The sequence below is a fragment of the Salvelinus sp. IW2-2015 genome, unplaced genomic scaffold (genome assembly GCF_002910315.2).
Source record: "Salvelinus sp. IW2-2015 unplaced genomic scaffold, ASM291031v2 Un_scaffold1615, whole genome shotgun sequence".
Lineage (NCBI taxonomy): Eukaryota > Metazoa > Chordata > Actinopteri > Salmoniformes > Salmonidae > Salvelinus > Salvelinus sp. IW2-2015.
This window is the reverse complement of record NW_019943034.1, coordinates 1-22,204: the sequence shown is the minus strand read 5'-3', so window position 1 is coordinate 22,204 and position 22,204 is coordinate 1. Positions and strand designations below refer to the sequence as shown.

Genomic DNA, 22,204 nt, shown 5'->3' with positions numbered 1-22,204 from the left:
TCTTCCTCCCTTCTCTGTTGACCTGAGGACCCCCCCCACCTTTTCCTGGATCTTATACAGGTGTCTTCCCTTTCCCTCCCTGTTCCACAATTCTATCCATTACAGTTTTTTTCTGATTGCTTATCTTATCTATCTTTGAAACTATAGGCTATTTTTGCAAAACTCTACACACTAACCACCAAAACATTATAAAATTCTTGCAAAACTCTTTACTCTTAAAAAAATGCATTTGCATCAATTCAGTACACACAAACCATCTTTTGAATAAGCACACGAAGCACCAACTACGCACTGATAGTACAAATGAAAAACACTTGTGGCTTTTACTTTTTCTGTGTGCAGGGCATAGCAGTTTGCAATAAAGTTTTGTCATACATGTAGTAAACACAGGTATCCAAATGTGTAAATTATGGATGTGTATTCCGAACATAACAAACTATCAATACAAATAAGGGGGAAAAGGTTTTTTCCCCTCAATGTTCTCCTCAAACAACAAAAGCGCAGTAGAAGAAAACAAAAACATTTGTGTTAGAAAAAAAAGAACAGAAGAAAATTAGGCTAAATCTCGCCGCCTTTGTGGGTCTGGCCATAAGACTTCATCCACATCACATGCGATGTTGTCTTGAGCTAGGCAGCGTGGAAAGTATCGCCTGGAGTCCCGTATCCAGGCCTGGCATGACCCCTGATCGATGTCTCCACAAGCCTCCTCCATTGCCTGTAGAAGGGGTATGCGTTGGTGGGGCTGGCGATCGTACACCTTCCAACGCCATGCAGAGAAGAATTCTTCAATAGGATTCAAGAACGGAGAGTATGGGGGGAGATTGAGTGAGATGAAAAGTGGGTGACCTGTGAACCAATTGCGGACCACAGCAGCCCGGTGGAAACTAACATTGTCCCAGATGATAACGTACCTGGGCTGCTCTGGCCCCTGGTCATTAGGGATTAGTCTGTTATGGAGGGTGTCCAGAAATATGATAATGTGTGCAGTGTTGTATGGGCCTAGGATTGCATGATGGTGAAGGACGCCGTTTTGACTAATAGCCGCACACATTGTTATGTTGCCACCACGTTGTCCCGGGACGTTGATGATGGCACGGTGTCCAATGATATTTCTGCCGCGGCTCCTTGTTTTTGCAAGGTTGAAACCTGCCTCGTCCACATATATTAGCTCATGATGCACTGCATCTGCTTCTAGCTCCATGACACTCTGAAAGAGACAAAACAATGTAGCACAGTAGGAAAAGACAGGGATCAGTCAATATGATGTAGCACCATATACTTCCAGATGCAGTACCAGTGATAGGATAGTATAGCTTACCTGCACATATTCATATCTCAGTTGTTTTACACGGTCTGAGTTTCTTTCGAAAGGGACTCTGTACAGCTGCTTCATCCTAATTCTATTGCGTTTCAGTAGACGAGACAGTGCAGAGAGACTCACTCTGTTGACGTTTTGGAATACGGTGTTATCTGCCATTATGTGGTCCTGCAGTTCTCTGAGTCTGATGCAGTTATTTGCAATGACCATATTTACAATGTGGGTCTCCTGCTCTGGGGTGAACAGTCGACCTCTTCCGCCAGATGCTGGTTTTCTTGCAGTTCTGTAAAAACATTTGAATGGTTTTAGTGATAGATCCTTCTCATTATGAACGTACAGTACATATTACTGTACCAGTAAGACTACAGCACTTAGTCTCATTTCGAAATATCCAGATGATACCTGTAACATTATAGCGGCTCAGATTTGGTTGAACCCGTTGCCCAGTCTCCCTCATGCTCGTCCCATGGTTGACAACATGGTCAACCACAGTCGCTCTGATTTCATCAGTTATTGTGTTCCTGACTCCTCGTCCTCTCCTTCTCCCCGTCCTACTTCACCTCCTCGTCCTCCTCTAGTTCTCACCCCTCTTACTCTCTGTCCAATACTGGCCTCCATTGTTGTCCAAACCAAATGTTTACCTGTGGCCTTTATAGTGCTCAAGCTCTGATTTGTAAGTGAACTCATTATCTAAAAGTGTTTTCACATGTGGAAAGGCAAATGGCGAAATTGTGTAGCAATGTAGAGACCAATGTTTACAGTTTTGCTAGAAGTATGTTATTAAATTGCAAACTGAGTGTAAAGCAGAGAACGTGCATTCAGTTTGGCACACTTGGTTAAAGCATTGGCTACAAGTGTTAATGGTTTCAGAGATGGTGCTTCAAGAATCGCTGTTAGTGTTTAAGCATAAAAAAACACTAATCTCTTGGCCTCTGCTTTACTTAATAGAAAGGATCTTATTGGTTGGCGACATGACGTCATAGCTCAAAGGGTGTGGTTGAATGAAAAAGGTATGCACGCTGTCCTTTTGAAATGCAGAACTGCTTATTACATTACACATCAAATCTCCTATGATCAACATCTTTCAAGCTCAGAGCACTTGTTTAGAAAGAACAGTGTGTTAGCAAGAACAGAGTAGAAAATAATATAATTACTTTATTCCATCTACACTGAACAAAAATACGATTTACAGTTCATATAAGGAAATCAGTCAATTGAAATAAATAAACGAGGCCCTAATATATGGCTTGCACATGACTGGGAATACAGATGCATATATTGGTCACAGATACCTTTTAAAACAAAGTAGCGGCTGGTTCAGAAAACCAGTCAGTATCAGACCACCATTTGCCTCATGCAGCGCAACACATCTCCTTCCCATATAGTTGATCAGGCAGTTGTTTGTGTCCTGTGGAATGTTGTCCCACTCTTCAATGGCTGTGCGATGTTGCTGGATATTGGCGGGAAGTGAAACACGCTGTCGTACGTGTCGACCCAGAGCATCCCAAACATGCTCAATTGGGTGACATGTATGGTGAGTATGCAGGCCATGGAAGAACTGGGACATTTTCAGCTTCCAGGAATTGTGTACCGATCCTTGCGACATGTGGTCATTGCATTATACTGAAACATGAGGTGATGGCGGCGGATGAATAGCATGGCAATGGGCATCAGGATCTCATCACATCAGCAAACCATTCGCCCACACGACACCATACACGCTGTTTGCCATCTGGCCGGTACAGTTGAAACTGGGATTCATCCGTGAAGAGTACACTTTTCTAGCATGCCAGTGGCCATCGAAGGTGTGCATTTTCCCACTTAAGTCGGTCACGATGCCAGACTGCAATCAGGTCAAGACCCTGGTGAGGACGACGAGCACGCAGCTGGGCTTCCCTGAGACGGTTTCTGACCATTGTGAGCAGAAATTCTTCGGTTTCATCAGCTGTCCGGATGGCTGGTCTCAGACAATCCCGCAGGTGAATAAGCCGGATGTGGAGGTCCTGGGCTGGCGTGGAGACACGTGGTCTGTGGTTGTGACGCCGGTTGGATGTACTGCCAAATTCTCTAAATTGACATTAGAGGTGGCTTATGGTAGACAAATGAACATTCAATTATCTGGCAACAGCTCTGGTGGACATTCCTGCAGCCAGCATGCCAATTGCACGCTCCCTCAAAACTTGAGACTTCTGTGGCGTTGTGTTGAGTGACCTTTTATTGTCCCCAGCACAAACTGCACCTGTGTAATTCTTAATATGCCACACCTGTTAGGTAGATGGATTATCTTGGCAAAGGAGAAATGCTCTCTAACACAGATGTAAACACATTTTAGAGAAATAAGCTTTTTGTGCGTATGGACAATTTCCGGGATCTTTTATTTCAGCTCATAAAACATGGGACCAACACTTTATATGTTGCGTTTATATTTTTGTTCAGTGTACATCACCTCAGTATGTTAAATATTAAACTGACCTTGTTCTAGCCTAGGTTTAGTTTCTCTAAAAACATATTTACACAAGCCCGTTTCAAATGAAAAGTTAACAAAGGGGTTGTTGAGTGATACAGTGGCTTGCGAAAGTATTCACCCCCTTGGCATTTTTCCTATTTTGTTGCCTTACAACCTGGAATATAAAATAGATTTTTGGGGGTTGTATCATTTGATTGACACAACATGCCTACCACTTTGAAGATACAAAATATTTTTTATTGTGAAACAAACAAAAAATAAAACAGAAAACTTGAGCGTGCATAACTATTCACCCCCCCCCCCCCCCCCCCCCAAGAGCCACCTTTTGCAGCAGTTACAGCTGCAAGTGTCTTGGGGTATGTCTCTAAAAGTTTGGCACATCTAGGCACTGGGATCTTTGCCCATTCTTCAAGGCAAAACTGCTCCAGCTTCTTCAAGTTGGATGGGTCCGCTGGTGTACAGCATTCTTTAAGTCATACCACAGATACTCAATTGTTGAGGTCTGGGCTTTGACTAGCCATTCCAAGACATTTAAATGTTTCCCCTTAACCACTTGAGTGTTGCTTTAGCAGTATGCTTAGGGTCATTGTCCTGCTGGAAGGTGAACCTCCTTCCCAGTCTCAAATCTCTGGGAGACTGAAACAGGTTTCCCTCAAGAATTTCCCTGTATTTAGCGCCATCCATCATTCCTTCAATTCTGACCAGTTTCCCAGTCCCCGCTGATGGAAAAACAGGTGTTTTCGGGGTGATGAGAGGTGTTGGGTTTGCGCCAGACATAGCGTTTTCCTTGATGGCCAAAAAGCTAAATTTGTGTCTCATCTGACCAGAGTACCTTCTTCCATATGTTTGGGGAGTCTCCCACATGCCTTTTGGCGAACACCAAACATGTTTGCTTAAGCAAGGGCTTTTTTCTGGCCACTCTTCCGTAAAGCCCAGTTCTGTGGAGTATACGGCTTAAAGTGGTCCTATGGACAGATACACCAATCTCCACTGTGGAGCTTTGCAGCTCCTTCAGGGTTATCTTTGGTCTCTTTGTTGCCTCTCTGATTAAAGCCTTCCTTGCCTGGTCTGTGAGTTTTGGTGGGTGGCCCTCTCTTGGCAGGTTTGTTGTGGTGCCATATTCTTTCCATTTTTTAAACAATGGATTTAATGGTGCTCCATGGGATGTTCAAAGTTTCTGATATATTTTTATAACCCATCCCTTATCTGTACTTCTGCACAACTTTGTTTGGAGAGCTCCTTGGTCTTCATGGTGCCACTTGCTTAGTGGCGTTGCAGACTCTGGGGTGTATATATACTCAGATCATGTGACACTTAAATAAAGTCCATCTGTGTGCAATCTAACTAATTGTGTGACTTCTGAGGGTAATTGGTTGCACCAGATCTTATTTAGGGGCTTCATAGCAAAGGGGTTGAATACATATGCACGCACCACTTTTCCATTTAATTTTTTTTTTTTTTAACAAGTAATTATTTTCATTTCACTTCATCAATTTGGACTATTTTGTGTATGTCGATTACATGAAATCCAAATAAAAATCGATTTAAATTACAGGTTGTAATGCAACAAAATAGGAATAATGCCGAGGGTGATGAATTATCTTCTTACCCCAAGACATTTCACATGATAACTATATGTCAGCTAAAGAATGGTTCCCAGATATCCCCTGTGTACATCTAAAACCACACTGCTACGATTTCTCCCCATTGTGGACACTCCTATGTCTGATAAGGTTACTTAGAAACTCTTGTTACACAGTTTACACTCATGAGGAGGAAGGATAATAAATTGGTAACAGAATTACTACCCTCTTTCCATTTACTGTAACAAGCATCCTCACTCACTGAGCACCGACCGACACTGGACGTCCATGGTAGGGCTTAGTGTTTTCCACAAGCACATGGAGTAGCCAGCCAAATAGAAAAAGTAGCCAGCCAGGATCCCCCGGGTTAAGAACTTTTTGCAGAACTAGCCCTCTTCTGGCACATTTTAATGGCATCCAAAACACACAGCGAAATTATAGAATACTTTATTGAGTTGACCTCCCAGATTGAAAAACATTGTTGTGGTATTGTGTTGTAAATTACTGAAAATGTATGAATTCTGTGTATTGTTAGTTGTTTTGGATATTGTCTAGACCTATCTGATCAGGACTGTTTAAGTACGAGAACATTATGCTTTTTATTTTTACATTTATTCTTCTCTTGAGGTTAAAGTAGTTTATTGCAAGATATGAATTGCTTTGGTATTGTAGTTTAACTGACACCCGGCCCAGAAAGACAATTTCCATACACGGCCACAGAGAATTCAGATTCGAAAATTCCTATTTCCGTATAAAGTCAGCTGTTCGTTATCACACCCCAAAAAAAGACTTAGTTTATGGCGGTTATTTTAGAATAAGGCTGTAAGTTCAGGCCAAAGAGTTCAATCTTGGTTTCATCAGACCAGAGAATCTTGTTTCTCATGGTCGGAGAGTCCTTTAGGGGCCTTTTGGCAAACTCTAAGCATGCTGTCGTGCCGTTTACTGAGGAGTAGCTTCCGCATGGCCACTCTACCATAAAGACCTGTTTGATGGAGTGCTGCAGAGATGGTTGTCCTTCTGGAAGGTTCTCCCTTCTAAACAGAGGAACTCTGGAGCTCTGTAAGAGTGACCATCGGGTTCTTCGTCACCTCCCTGACCAAGGCCCAATTGTTCAGTTTAGCAAAGGTCTAAATACTTATGAAAATAAGGTAAAAATATCTATTTTCGCTTTGTCATTATGGAGTATTGTGTGTAGATTGATGAGATTTTTTTTGATTGAATCCATTTTAGAACAAGGCTGTAATGTAACAAAATATGGTATAGTTAGCATTGACTCATGAAATTACCTCTAACTTTCTGCATACTGGATGTAGAGACGTAAAAATGGTATCCACCTGACTCTGGGGAAGTGGATAAAGGGATCCATTGCCAGAATCCCGAACTATGCCTTTGATGGTTTGGTAATTCTAAGGCATGGTTCTACACTTAACACAAAATTTGTCAAGACCAGGGCCCATATCCACAAAGCGTCTAAGACTAGGAGTGTTGATCTAAGATCTTTACAAATAACCATATTCATTATGATCTAAAAGGCTAAAATGATCCTAGATCAGCACTCCTTCTCTGAGAGGGTTTGTGGATACAGGCCCTAACCTAATACCATACAGACAGTAGTTCACAGTGGGCTCACCTCAGTGAGACTCTGTGTGGTCCTGTGCTGTTCAGCTGGTTCCTCTGTGGCTTCAGGAGGAGGTGTAGTCTGGTTCTCCCCTCAGGGTTTCCCAGACCCTCCTCATACCCCTCCTCCTTCACCAGAAGCACCTCTGGATCCTCCTCTTCCTGGAAGAGACAGGTGATACAGACATCAACTGAGTTTACAAAATATTAAGAATCCCTGCTCTTTCCATGGCAGACTGACTAGGTGAATCCAGGTGAAAGCTACGATCCCTTATTGATGTCACTTGTTAAATCCACTTCAATCAGTGTAGGTGAAGGGGAGGAGACAGGTTAAAAAATGATTTTTAAGCCTTGAGACAATTGAGACATGGATTGTGCATGTGTGCCATTCAGAGGGTGAATGTGCCTATGAACGGGGTATGGTAGTAGGTGCCAGGCACACCGGTTTATCTCAAGAACTGCAACGCTGCTGGGTTTTTCATGCTCAACAGTTTCCCATGTGTATCAAGAATGGTCCACCCCCCAATGTGCATCCAGCCAACTTGACACAACTGTGGGAAGCGTTGGAGTCAACATCCCTGTGGAACGCTTTCAACACCGTGTAGAGTCCATGACCAGACGAATTGAGGCTGTTCTGAGGGCAAAAGGGGGTACAACTCAATATTAGGAAGGTGTTCCTAATGTTTGGTATACTCATTGTACACTCCCTTGGGTACGTACACACAGACACGGAGTGACATGGAGTGTTTACCCATCCCCACTACATAAATATGTTGTGGGTAAAAATAAGTCAGCTATGATAAATCAAGTCAGACAAACCTGACTAAACTATTTTGACGTGTACAGTAGGTGTTTGTTAGTGTGTGGGTATATTTAAGTGTATATTGGTTTTAAAGTGCTGTTGTGTGTATGCAGAATAGGGTGAGATCAGATGTGATGTGTACTAAAGAGAGTCTCAATGAAAGTCTTAGAATGAAAAGTCCCATTTTGTGTTTATTAAACAAACACGTTTTAAATACACCATATGAAAACCACACATACACGTATCAATTAAATCGGCATGTACTTGATATACTTTATTCATTTTCTCATTAAAAAGTGTCTTGGGAAAAACATTTAATAGTTGAATGGAAGTAATGAAATAGGCATTTGTGAACATCATATATCCTACACAGTACAAACAATATGTAGCAGACTTTGCAGGATTATATATCACACAATGTCTGGATGCAATATTCTACCCAGGAATATTCAACACTGAAATCTGTTACTCTTGTTATTCCAAATGCATCTGTGGCTATTTTCTGTTGACAATGAAAATTCATCTTTGTGTTTAATGCAGGGTTTGATCTAAACATCTAACGAGTGAAAAGGTTACTTTCTATTTTATAGAGTGGAATGGTTTTTCTGCTGGTGTATCCTGAGGTAGCTCTTCTCTGAGAACCTCTTCCCGCAGTGCGTACAGGTGAATGGCCTCTCTCCCGTGTGGATCTTCAGGTGCATCTTCAGCTTGTGCTGGTGGGAGAACCTCTTCTCACACTGAGTACAGCTGTATGGTTTCTCCCCTGTGTGGACCCTCTGGTGCCTTTTCAGGTCACCAGCCTGGGCGAAACGCATGTGACACTGGGTACAGCTGAAGGGTTTCACCCCGGTGTGGACCCTCTGGTGCCTTTTCAGGCTGGACGAGTGTGAGAAACTGACCCGGCATAGGTGGCAGAGGAATGGTTTCTCCCCCGTGTGAATCCTCTGGTGGATCTCCACCTGTTTGGGGAAATTGAAGGCTTTCTCACAGAACGAACACGGGAAGCTCTTCTCTTTGGCGCAGCCACCTTTACTGATTCCATCTCTACTACTGTCATTGGTCAAAGGGCTTGTGTAGCCATTTAGTGTTGAGGTACTTGTGTTGTCTGAGGTCTGGTTTAACATTAGGAGAGTGTGAGGAGGACGAAGGCCAGGGAGTGTCTGTGTTGTCACAGGGTCCATGTTCCAGTTGATAGATCCTATAGAAGGCAGGCTGAAGGCAGCACCTGTTAGGGGGTTAACCTGAGGCCCCATCAGTCTCTCTGAATCACAACTATAGGAGCAGGACGGAGCATCGCTAGCCGAGTCCGTTTCTATTCTCTTCCGCCACAAACTGACACCTCCCCGTCCCCGGAGACCAAGTCTACGCCTCGCCCAGGTCTCAGCCAGTCTGTTGTCATGGAGACTAAGTTCAGATGTCGTTTTGTGTTCGACTGTCTGTTTCTGGTTGTGGTTAACAGTGTTGTACCCCAGCCCAGAGTTGACGATGCTGTCCCATCCACTGACCTCCACTATGTCGCCTCTGGTCCTGGACTGCACAGTGATGTCATCCCCTGAGCCCTTGGATGCACCTGTCTGGGAATCCAAGATGGCTGTCCAGTCTCCTCTGTTAGCCTCCAGCCAACCACCTGCAGGAAGGGGTTACAAAATAGACTTTACAAACATGTCAGAGGAAACTCTACACATTTAGTTTTGAGTCAATTACCTGGTGAAGTAACTATTTCGTTTTTTGGTATTTAAAGAAGTTGTATTGATTTGATTTTATGAATGAAAATAATAGCCAGGTGCATCACTATTCCCATTGAAGATCTATTACTGTATGTAGGCTATATGTATTTCTCTCTTACCTTGCTCCCCCATCTTTAGTCCACTCAGCAGATCAATGCTCTCTGGTCCGTCTTCTATTGTCTCTTCTTTGACCAGCAGCAGATCAGGCTTCCCATCCTCCATGTCTACTGACTGTAAGAGATACAGAGTGAGAGGATGTTGGATCAAGACATCTGATATGAGCAACCTGCTATGGAGCATCTACTGATTGGGCAATGAGGGATTGCTATGAGTACAATGCAAACATGTTAGTTGATTTGATTACTTGATACTCTAATGGTTTGATAATTCAAAGGCTCACCTCAGTGAGACTGTGTGTGAACCTGTTCTGCTCAGCTGGTTCCTCTGTGGGTTCAGGAGATGTAGTCTGGTTGTCCTCCATGACCATGGTTCCCTCTGGGTTCCCCAGACCCTCCTCACACCTCTCCTCCTTCACCAGCAGCACCTCTGGACCCTCCTCCTCCTGGAAGAGACAGGTGATACAGATTACACAGACATAGACTCCCTCAGGTACGTACACACACAGATAATAAAAACACTTTCAACATGGAGTGTTTACCCATCCGTTCGAGTCCTATACTGTAGTTACAGAATAGCTTCATTGTTGTTAAACCTATCATATAGCCTAGCGTCCATGATTGACTCTGTCACCCCATCCCCTTTTGTGCCTTCCTAGTTCCCCTGTGTTCGCCCAACCTAAACCCTTACCCTAAACCAGGTTCGTATCCTCTACCCAACCCCTTGACTAGTTGGGCCCAAGCTTGCTGTACAACATTAAAACCTATTCAGTCTGTCTACAAACAGGCTCTCAAAGTGCTTGATAGGAAGCCCAATAGCCATCATCACTGTTACATCTTCAGAAAGCATGAGCTCCTGAGTTGGGAAAATCTTGTGCAATACACRGARGCATGTRTTGTATTCAAGATCCTAAATGGCCTGGCTCCCCCTCCACTCAGTATTTTTGTTAAACAGAAAACCCAAACATATGGCAGCAGATCCACAAGGTCTGCCATGAGAGGTGACTGTATAGTTCCCTTAAGGAAAAGCACCTTTAGTAAATCCGCTTTCTCTGTGAGAGCTTCCCATCTCTGGAATACACTGCCATCAGACACACATAACTGCACCACATATCACACTTTCACAAAAGGCATGAAGACATGGCTAAAGGTCAATCAGATTTGTGAACATAATCTCTAGCTGTGTATTGCCGCTTTCCATGTTGTCTGTAGCTTATGAGGTGTGGAAACACTTTGTTGCTTTTATGAATTTTGTCTTGCTGCTTTTTGTTTTATGTTGCTCTGTCTGTATGCTACGTCTTGCTTGTCCTATGTTGCTCTGTCTGTATGCTATGTCTTGCTTGTCCTATGTTGCTCTGTCTGTATGCTATGTCTTGCTTGTCCTATGTTGCTCTGCGTGTGCTCACTGCTCAATGATTGTCTATAGTTTAATTGTTTTTAATAACCTGCCCAGGGACTGCGGTTGAAAATTAGCCGGCTGGATAAAACCGGCACTTTTACTGAAACGTTGATTAATGTGCACTGTCCCTGTAAAAATAAAATAAACTCATACCTCTAACTCTTTTTATCTGTCCTGTTTTGTCTGGACCTTTTGATTTTTTAAATTGCATTATTATCATTGTAGACATATGTTGTTGGTAAAGAATAAGTTGGCTATGATAAGTCATCATTAGACAAACCTGACTAAACTATTTTGAGGTGTACAGTAGGTGTTTGTTAGTGTAGGTATATTTAGTAAGTGTATAAAGCATAATCAGGTGTATGCAGAATAGGGTGAGATCAGACGTGATGTACAGTCGTGGCCAAAAGTTTTGAGAATGACACAAATATTAATTTCCACAAAGTTTGCTGCTTCAGAGTCTTTAGATATTTTTGTCAGATGTTACTATGTAATACTGAAGTATAATTACAAGCATTTCATAAGTGTCAAAGGCTTTTATTGACAATTACATGAAGTTGATGCAAAGAATCAATATTTGTAGTGTTGACCCTTCTTTTTCAAGACCTCTGCAATCCACCCTAGCATGCTGTCAATTAACTTCTGGGCCACATCCTGATTGGTGGCAGCCTATTCTTGCATAATCAATGCTTGGAGTTTGTCAGAATTTGTGGGTTTTTGTTTGTCCACCCGCCTCTTGAGGATTGACCACAAGTTCTCAATGGGATTAAGGTCTGGGGAGTTTCCTGGCCATGGACCCAAAATATCAATGTTTTGTTCCCCGAGCCACTTAGTTATCACTTTTTCCTTATAGCAAGGTGCTCCATCATGCTGGAAAAGGCATTGTTCATCACCAAACTGTTCCTGGATGGTTGGGAGAAGTTGCTCTCGGAGGATGTGTTGGTATCATTCTTTATTCATGGCTGTGTTCTTAGGCAAAATTGTGAGTGAGCCCACTCCCTTGGCTGAGAAGTAACCCCACACATGAATGGTCTCAGGATGCTTTACTGTTGGCATGACACAGGACTGATGGTAGCGCTCACCTTGTCTTTTCCGGACAAGCTTTTTTCCGGATGCCCCAAACAATCGGAAAGGGGATTCATCAGAGAAAATTACTTTACCCCAGTCCTCAGCAGTCCAATCCCTGTACCTTTTGCAGAATATCAATCTGTCCCTGATGTTTTTCCTAGAGAGAAGTGGCTTCTTTGCTGCCCTTCTTGATACCAGGCCATCCTCCAAAAGTCTTTGCCTCACTGTGCGTGCAGATGCACTCACACCTGCCTGCTGCCATTCCTGAGCAAGCTCTGTACTGGTGGTGCCCCGATCCCGCAGCTGAATCAACTTTAGTAGACGGTTCTGGCTCTTGCTGGACTTTCTTGGGCGCCCTGAAGCCTTCTTCACAACAATTGAACCGCTCTCCTTGAAGTTCTTGATGATCCGATAAATGGTTGATTCTGGTGCAATCTTACTGGCAGCAATATCCTTTCCCCTTCGAAGCCGTTTTTGTGCAAAGCAATGTTGACGGCATGTGTTTCCTTGCAGATAACCATGGTTGACAGAGGAAGAACAATGATTCCAAGCACCACCCTCCTTTTGAACCTTCCAGTCTGTTATTCGAACTCAATCAGCATGACAGCGTGATCTCCAGCCTTGTCCTCGTCAACACTCACACCTGTGTTAACGAGAGAATCACTGACATGATGTCAGCTGGTCCTTTGTGGCAGGGCTAAAATGCAGTGGTAATGTTTTTGGGGGATTCAGTTCATTTCCATGGCAAAGAGGGATGTTGCAATTAATTGCAATTCATCTGATCACTCTTCATAACATTCTGGAGTATAGGCAAATTTCCATCATACAAACTGAGGCAGCAGACAAAATTAATATTTGTGTCATTCTCAACTTTTGGCCACAACTGTTTACTAAAGAGTCTCAATGAAAGTCTTAGAATGAAAAGTCCCATTTTTGTGTTTATTAAACATAAACAAGTTTTAATTACACCATATGAAAACCACACATACACATCATTCTGCATGAACTTGATAAACTACATTCATTTTCTCATAAAAAATTGTCTTGGGGAGAAAAAAATTAAGTAGAAGTAATGAAATAGGCATTTGTGAACATCATTATAGCCTACACACAATATGTAACAGACTTTTTAGGCTTATATATGCCTTACACACTGAGTGTACAAAACATTAAAGAACTCTTTCCATTACATAGACTGACCAGATAAAGCTAGGATCTCTTATTGAAGTCACTTGATAAATCCATTTCAGTCAGTGTAGATGAAAGGGGAGGAGACGGGTTAAAGGAGTCTTGAGACAATTGAGATGTGTGTGTGTCATTCAGAGGGTGAATGGGCAAGACAAAATATTTGACACACCGGTTTATGTCAAGAACTGCAACGTTGCTGGGTTTTTCATGCTCAACAGTTTCCCGTGTGTATCAAGAATGGTCCACCACCCAAAGTACATCCAGCCAACTTGACACAACTGTGGGAAGCATTGGAGTCAACATGGGCCAGCCTCGATGAATTGAGGCTGTTCTGAGTGCAGGGGGGGAAGTCAATATTAGGAAGGTATTGGTAATGTTTGCTATACTCCGTGTATATAACAATGTCTGGATGCAATATTATACTCAGGAATATTTAATAATGAAATATGTTACTCTCCTTATTCCAAATGCATCTGTGGAGCTTTTCTGTTGACAATGAAAATGTTTTTTTAACCCTTTACACTCCTACCGGGTTGAAAATTGAAGATTTTGACACTGATAAGCTTAAATTGGAACGAAGTGGCTGTACAGTAACATGCTATACATGACGTCGGAGCTCAGGGTCTCAGCGCTGAATGGGTTTTGACTGACAGACGTTCTGAACTTGAGCACCACACTACAAGAAGATGCCTCCCTCCCTCCATCCTGCTAATTGGGCTACTTTTGCAAATGTTAATATTGTCTGAGTGAGGGGAACGTAAATTGAGGGAAATGCTGAAAAATAAAAGGGCTGTGGTCATGAAATTTTGTCAGACGGTTATTGTCATGCAAAAGGATGCAGGTCTCACGGTAATTGACCGTTAATTAACATAAACACGTTTAGCATGTCCAGGCCTCCGCCCATACAAGCTGCCGATGCGGGCCTTTGGAACATCTACATAAAAAAAGTATAATAAATTAATTTAATATACACCATCACAATAAATCCATTATTTATTTTAGTCAGGTCTAAATAAACATTATGATATGAAGAAAATGTATTTCAGAAGAACAGAGTACGAGTTGGCGTACTGTAGACCTATGTTATCTGGCTATGCTCCATGCCATAGGCTGTAGGCTTGTTAAGTCTAACTGACAATATATGCTTAAGTCTTGTGCCATTTTATTTTATTTTACAGTAAGAAGAATATAATTGAACTTAGCTGAATAAAATCTAAGTAATATTTTTCCAATTACTGCGCATATGAAGTAGCTATGTTGAGCGTAAAAAAAGTTATCAATTGAAACAGGTCCTATATGGTAGTTTTTTTGTTATTTGGCAACTTTAGTTTTGAATGATACAAACCTTAGAATGCCTTAGAAAGCAAAACATATATGGGCTGCATGGTGTGACAACAGGATATTGATGATTTGAGAAAGTAGAAAGAAAAAAAGCTTGTTCCTTGCCTCAGGCTGCACAGCTGTTCTCTCAAGTGATCATATTTTCACCCATCAGACTATTCTCAAATTAATCTCGTCTTTACTAATATGTAAAATGTCGATTTAGAATGGCCCATTATCAACAGTGGCCGAGGGGGGGGAAATAATTTCATCTGTAGGCACTCGAATAGCGAATGGAGGCCACCAACCTTGTTCCTGCAGCTACCCAGTGCTTCATTTGGCAAACCAATTGAAATCTGTTCGGGAACATCGATAGTGAAACATATTTCACTAAACTGTTGACAGCCCGTCTGCGCGCTCGAGAAAGGAATAAAATGAGAGCGAGGAGGAGATGGAAACGCAGGAGGGTGAGAGATGTATAGCTAACGGTAATGTGTGACCCAATTAATTATTAACATATTAAAAATGCCCTATAACTAGGCTATTCAAAATCAAATACAAATTCACTAATTGTAGGCTAACTTGTAAGCCGCACTGCACAAACAATCAATGAACCAACAGCATCGCCTAGAGCTATACATTCTCTCCCCGACTCATGGAGCGTAGCATAAAGTAACCAATCTATCCAGTATAATACAGGCCACACTCCGAGGCGATTACTCGAATTTGTTTAGTTTTGGAGTATAGGCTAATTATGTACCAAAGACATCTTAAATCATGTTTTTCTGCCATGCGTAATATGCGGTAGGCTATGTACTGTATAAAAGGCACAATCATAATTCCGTTTTTTTCTTTCGGGTTTAGGCTCATACGCCTATGCATAAACTCTTATGTGTATGGGTGTTTTCAATTAATCATCACCTTAGAAAGTACTGTCCATTTCGTTGTGTTAGGATTTGAAACAACATCCATAACAACCATGTTTCACACTGTTTCAACCTGCTGTTGAACTTCTTTCTTCAAATGTGATTTTCACAGTGACGTGAGTTTTAAAAGTACTATAGGCATTCTGTTTTGATGATATGTGTTTGATGTGATATCAGAGTGGTTAGAGGGACAATAGAGCCATTAGGACATGATGGTTGTTAGCAAGTTGGGTACTACCAAAGCATGTCCAGAGTGCATAAAGTGAGATTACCATGACAAGTGGAATTTTACTGCAGTCATCACTCATGACTGCTGGTGTGGCAGTAATATGGTCACTGCAACAGCCCTAGTTACAAGATGACATGGCGTTATACCCTGTGTTGTCCTGAACAGAATGAGCCTGTTTGTTGTATTGTGAAGATTTGCCGCAGACCATGCATTTGAATTTACTTATAACTCTATTCCATGTGCATGAAAATGAAGATCTGCTTCTCTGAATTGCCTTGTGAAAGCCTAACACTGTGTTAGACATATTTTATAATTTAGTGTTTATAATTCATGTTGGCATTAGAACAAGGTTTCAAATTATGAACACCTGACCCAGATTGTGCTTTTTAAAAAGGACTGTTTTTGGATTGCAACAGTAATTGTGTAAAGGCTGGGATGCAGGGTTGTGTTCCAAACAAAGTGTGCTTGCTCCAGGAACTGTGTACACTTTGGAGAGGTGTGTTGCCACTTGGAAACAACAATTAGACCTCACTCAAACCCTTGTAATTTTTTTGTCTTATGTTGCACCTACCCTACATTTTCCAGGAATATTCTTATTATGTTACTGAAAGTATCCAGAGTATTTTCTGATTTTGTTTTAAACATATGCTGCAAAGTAGAGTAAATGTAAAATGTGCATAAAATCAACAGTGTAATGTTTGGATTCAGTCTTGTGTCAGGTGAACTGTTGTGTCCTCACTTTTAGTCTAATAATTTTCACATAATCTCCACAGTTCCCCTTTGATTGCTACCATGGTTATGCATATGCTTTCCCTATTTCTTCTGTAAGAAACATTTCAATTGAGCTCCATCCATATAGGCCAATTCCCACAAGTGTAAGGGTTAAAGTAGGGTTTGACCTAAATGTCAGACGCCATCGAGTGGAATGGTTACTTTATGTTATAGAGTGGAATGTTTTTTCTTTTGGTGTATTCTGAGGTAGCTCTTCTCTGAGAACCTCTTCCCACAGTGCGCACATGCGAACGGCCTCTCTCCCGTGTGGACCTTCAGGTGCATCTTCAGATGGTGCTGGCGGGAAAACCTCTTCTCACACTGGAGGCAGTTGAAGGGTTTCTCCCCTGTGTGGACTCTATGGTGCCTCTTCAGGTCACCAGCCTGGGCAAAGCCAATGTGACACTGGGTACAGCTGAAGGGTTTCTCCCCTGTGTGTACCCTCTGGTGGATCTCCACCTTCTGGGGGCAGCTGAAGCCTTTGTTACAGAACATGCAGAGGAACCGTTTCTCTTTACTATTGCCTAATGTTGCTCCCCCTCCCTGAACCTGGGCTCTAGCCCTGTCGTTTGAGTTCAATACCTGATCGAAAAGGCTATGTCCGTGTGAATCGGAAGGCCCCATTGAAGTGGACACTGGGTTGTAATCCTTGAGTGTGTGTAAAGGGGAGTGGGTCGTGTTATTTGGATTAGTCTCTAAGCTTTCCCTGTAATCTAAGAAATCGCTGCCCTGTGAGAGTCTGTATCCTAGGTGACTATCTACATTCCATGTGGGAGAAATGTCGCCCTCCACTTTCACAGTCACTTCATCTTCGACCAAACCCTCCCCTTTCTTATCTAAGCACCTTTCGGAGTATACACTACTACTGTACTGGTTCCAGACCTCTCTAGACAGATCAGTCTGTGTCTCTAAACCCAAGGGCATGTTGTCAGGGTCCATCTCTGTAGTAGAAGAACAAGACGGATCATTGCCCGTCTCTAACGCATCCCGATGGGAATGAAACGTCCTCGGGCTCGGGTTACCGTAAAGTAAATACTCTGAGCCGGGAGCAGGTAGACAGCCCAGTCTCCCCAGCCCCAGTCTCTCTGGGTGTGACCTATGGTCAGATCCTGTGTGTAAAAGCCTTTGTGTTACAGTTAAAGTCTTGGTGTCTGTCTCTGACTTGATGGCGTTCAGCGTTCCACTGACCTCCGTGATGCTGCGTCGGGTCCTGGGCTGTACTGGGGCGGCTGTGGTGTCCTCCGTAGCTACAGGGGGCGCTCCAGTCTGGATGTCTCTGCTGTGTCTTGGGTCCTCCTCTCCTTCAGACCTCTCCTGCTTGACCCTAAGACCTACAGCCTCTGCAGACTGACACAAGAAGAGAGGAGGTTATTACATTTACATTACATTTACATTTAAGTCATTTAGCAGACGCTCTTATCCAGAGCGACTTACAAATTACGGGTACAATATTAGTTAAATTAGATAAATGTCTCACAAGCTCAAATGAGGATGTACATGTAAGCAAGTGACTAGCTGAGGGGAGCCTTTCTGAAATAAACTGGCCACATTTGATCTACTGTAATTTTAATGTAACACTATTACACTGACCTCTATCACGATAACGTGCTGGGTTGAGGTTCCACTCCCCTCATCAACAGTGATTGGTTGGTCATCTCTCCATGTATTGTGTCCCGCTGGCTTCACAAAGCTCCTGTGGCCTCCAGTGAGATGTATTTCACCTGGGAGAGTGATTGGGGGAAAAGAAGTGGTTAGGTTAGCTACTGTCAATGCTGAATGGTATATTTTACCCTATTGACACTGTGTAAAATTGGCAAGGATGTAAGGTAACCTTTCGGATTACTTCTTGATATACAGTACTATTTATAGATCGATATTATGTTCCATGCATTATATTGTTTCAAATGAGTAAATAATAGGTAATGCAGTAAATCAAGAATCTGGTTAGAATATGATAGTGTCTTTGTGCAAGATAGATAAGTAATCAGGGGAATTTATTGCATACTTCCCAAAAATTGACCAAGACCAAATTTTGGTTAAAGGGAAATTTCACCGCTGCTCTATTTCACTGTATATGTCCATGAATATGTTATTAACATAGCATTTTTCATAAAAATCGAGAATTTCCTCACTACACGCAAATAGATGCGTTTCTGCATTTCACCGGTAGAAACGGGCCATCCACATTTCTTGGTTGTAAGCGAACCACAATATCCAGAATTCATAGCGATTTCAAGACGTAGTACCGTCCCGGTAGAGGTGGATCCAGTTGATGTGAATACTCTCCTTGAGAAATAGTCAAATGCCAGGATTTGTAGCCAGCACTTTCAGCCAGGGGATTTCGAAACAGACCTGAAGTCTCAACTAATGAGGTTGCCAGGTGTCACCCCTATCATCACACGCATCTGCTCCCCATCATTACGCACACCTGGACTTCTTCATAACCTTGATTACTCTCCCTTTATTTAGCCCTCTGTAGCCTCAGGCAGTAGTGGTTTTGTTCACGTTCAATATGCTTCTCCTGTTTTGTTTATCTGCCATGTTTATTAAACTCCCCTTCTGCACCTGCTTCCTGACTCCAAGCGCATAGTTACACTAGGTCATCGAACATTGAAATGTGATGCTATTCCATCGATTTTTCCACTTCAAAGAAAGGCATCCGATCAGCGCAGCAAAAAAGTCAAGCTGAGGTAACTTAGCTAACGTTAACCCTACATTCATGTACATATAACCTCAATTACCTTAACTGTTTACATACTGCTTTACTCATTTCATATGTATTGTAATGAAACAGCAGGGAGCAGGTCTCGAATCCTCGACCTTCTAGCCCGAGGTCCGGCGCGCTATCGACTGTGCCGCAAAAGCATGCTCGAGCAGCGGCAGAGTCGATTTCCGCGCTTATAAACCCAGGGTCGTTACTGTATTTTAGTCTATGCCACTCCAACATTGTTCATCCTAATATTTTTATATTTGTTAATTCCAGTCTTTTACTTTTAGATGCGTATTGTTAATTGTTCGATACTAATGCACTCTTGGAGATAGGAACACAAGCGTTTCGCTCCAACTGCAATAACATCTGCTAAATATGTGTATGTGACCAATAAAACACGGATTTGAATGATCTTTCACGGTAAAGTATACACTTGTTGTATTCGGCCGCATGTGACAAATAAAATGATATTTGATTTAGCTAACTAGCAAGCGAACTACATGTGTTTATCTAAACAAATCTAGCTAGCTCGCTTTCATAATACGCTGGCTAGACATTCCAAAGCAAATCAATGTAATTACCCGGCTGCTATCTGTAAAATGTGATTTGTAAACAGCTTGATTCTATGGTATCTTCTGTGTATGAAGTGGGGGGGAAACATTAACGATGCACTTTGCTGTTCTAGGAGTGGTCTGAGGCAGTCAGTAAATAACAAGCGTTTAAGTTCAACTTTACTAACGATGGTTTTGGGGGGAAAGCTCAGATTTAACGCTCCTACAAAGGTTCAAACAATGAACTTAACCTTAAGAAGCTTTTGGGAATCAACTCTTACCCTACGAGGTCTGGGGCCTGCCACTTTTATGTTCTACCTGATCATTAATCGCACCTACTTGGGCTGGGTTTCCCAAAACCATTATAGCACCGAGATCTTAATTCCATTGAAACGAAATGGACGAAAGATTATCTTAGTGCTACGATACTTTTGTGAAACCCAGGTTTAAATCAGTCCCTCATTGAGTGTAACAACACATACCAGTGTACTGTACCCTTTTTTTGTTTACAGATGAACATGGTTTCTTGTATGGTTACACACAGGGCTGTGGCAGGCATGGCATTTTCTTAGCAGTTATTGTCATGCAGAAGACTGCCGGTCTCCCTGTAGACCGTTAATTAAGATAACCATGTTTAGCATGTCCAGGCCTCCATGTATGCAAGCCATTGATGCGGCCTTTGGAACATATACAGTTTTAAAGTCTAAAATCAATTGAATATACACCATCACAATAAATCCCTTATTTATTTTAGGCAGGTCTAAAGAAACATTGATATATATATATATGAAGAATATATATTTCAGAAAACAGAATGAGTTGACCTACTGCATTTATTTATTTATTTCACCTTTATTTAACCAGGTAGGCAAATTGAGAACACGTTCTCATTTACAATTGCGACCTGGCCAAGATAAAGCAAAGCAGTTCGACACATACAACAACACATGGTTACACATGGAGTAAAACAAACATACAGTCAATAATACAGTGAAAAATAAGTCTATATACAATGTGAGGTAAGGGAGGTGAAAGGCAAACAAAATATATATATAAATAAAAATATAAAAAAGGCCATGGTGGCGAAGTAAATACAATATAGCAAGTTAAAAATAAAAACACTGGAATGGTTGGTTTGCAGTGGAAGAAAGTGCAAAGTAGAGATAGAAATAATGGGGTGCAAAGGAGCTAAATAAATGAATACAGTAGGTAAAGAGGTAGTTTGGGCTAAATTATAGATGGGCTATGTACAGGTGCAGTAATCTATGAGCTGCTCTGACAGCTGGTGCTTAAAGCTAGTGAGGGAGATAAGTGTTTCCAGTTTCAGAGATTTTTGTAGTTCGTTCCAGTCATTGGCAGCAGAGAACTGGAAGGAGAGAATTGGTTTTGGGGGTGACCAGAGAGATACCTGCTGGAGCGCGTGCTACAGTGAGCTGAGATAAGGGGGGACTTTACCTAGCAGGGTGTTGTAGATGACCTGGAGCCAGTGGGTTTGGCGACGAGTATGAAGCGAGGGCCAGCCAACGAGAGCGTACAGGTCGCAGTGGTGGGTATGACAAAACAGATGGCACTGTGATAGACTGCATCCAATTTGTTGAGTAGGGTATTAGAGGCTATTTTGTAAATGACATCGTCGAGGATCGGTAGGATGGTCAATTTTACAAAGGTATGTTTGGCAGCATGAGTGAAGGATGCTTTGTTGCGAAATAGGAAGCCAATTCTAGATTAAACTTTGGATTGGAGATGTTTGATGTGAGTCTGGAAGGAGAGTTTACAGTCTAACCAGACACCTAGGTATTTGTAGTTGTCCACATATTCTAAGTCAGAACCGTCCAGAGTAGTGATGTTGGACGTGCGGGCAGGTGCAGGCAACGATCGGTTGAAGAGCATGCATTTAGTTTTACTTGTATTTAAGAGTGGATGGAACTGTTATAAGGCTTTGCTTTTCTAGTATGTTTTTGAGTTGTCATGTGTTTTTTTACATCAAAGTTTGGCGTAGAAATCAGCCTTACAATACAGGCAGTATGCCCATGTATCATCGCCAATAAACGGCTTCAACCAGCCTTTCAATTCAGGGTTTGATTCCCACTCCTTTCTGTATTTTTGAGTGTACAGTTTAGACTGAGACATGATGAGCTAGCCAGCTAGATGTTTAACTTATGTCACAGAGAGGCACACACACAGTGGACAAGGTGAGTAAGTGAGGCTGTGTGAGTCAAATGCAGTGATTTATTTTTGTGCAGTGATTTATTTTAGACAAAGAACATTTTACATTTACATCCCGCTCTGTATGTAAGCCAGGGCGTGATCAGCCAGCGGCGGCTTCCCGCATGCGCGATTCATTTGCAGTCTGGACGCGGAGGGGTGAACATCTCCTGCTCTGACTGCAGCTGGGAGGGACTGCTGCGCGAG

At 42.2% G+C, this 22,204-nt stretch overlaps 2 protein-coding genes across 3 annotated transcripts in view; both read right to left on the bottom strand.

Annotated features, from left to right (window-relative positions):
- LOC112071437 (uncharacterized) overlaps window positions 1–17,730 on the bottom strand; it is a 46,189-nt gene extending 28,459 nt beyond the window's left edge. Inside the window, exons 1-5 of the mRNA XM_070439392.1 lie at window positions 17,720–17,730; window positions 9,915–10,076; window positions 9,634–9,745; window positions 8,378–9,414; window positions 6,999–7,147 (exon numbers count right to left, since the gene is read on the bottom strand). Of these exons, the coding sequence (XP_070295493.1) occupies window positions 6,999–7,147; window positions 8,378–9,414; window positions 9,634–9,745; window positions 9,915–10,001 (1,385 nt within the window). The 5' untranslated portion in view covers window positions 10,002–10,076; window positions 17,720–17,730. The remainder of the gene's footprint in view (window positions 1–6,998; window positions 7,148–8,377; window positions 9,415–9,633; window positions 9,746–9,914; window positions 10,077–17,719) is intronic.
- LOC112071442 (zinc finger protein 583-like) lies at window positions 13,018–18,248 on the bottom strand. 2 transcript variants are annotated; one of them, XM_070439399.1, is made up of 3 exons: window positions 18,122–18,248; window positions 17,794–17,878; window positions 13,018–17,736 (listed from the first exon to the last, which is right to left on the bottom strand). In XM_070439399.1, exon 3 carries the CDS (start codon window positions 17,468–17,470, stop codon window positions 16,700–16,702), a length of 771 nt encoding a protein of 256 aa, XP_070295500.1. In that variant the 5' UTR covers window positions 17,471–17,736; window positions 17,794–17,878; window positions 18,122–18,248; the 3' UTR covers window positions 13,018–16,699. The 2 variants fall into 2 exon arrangements, with proteins under 2 accessions (XP_070295500.1, XP_023994672.2); XM_024138904.2 differs by having other exon boundaries at window positions 13,018–17,878.
- Window positions 18,249–22,204: the final 3,956 nt, after the last annotated feature.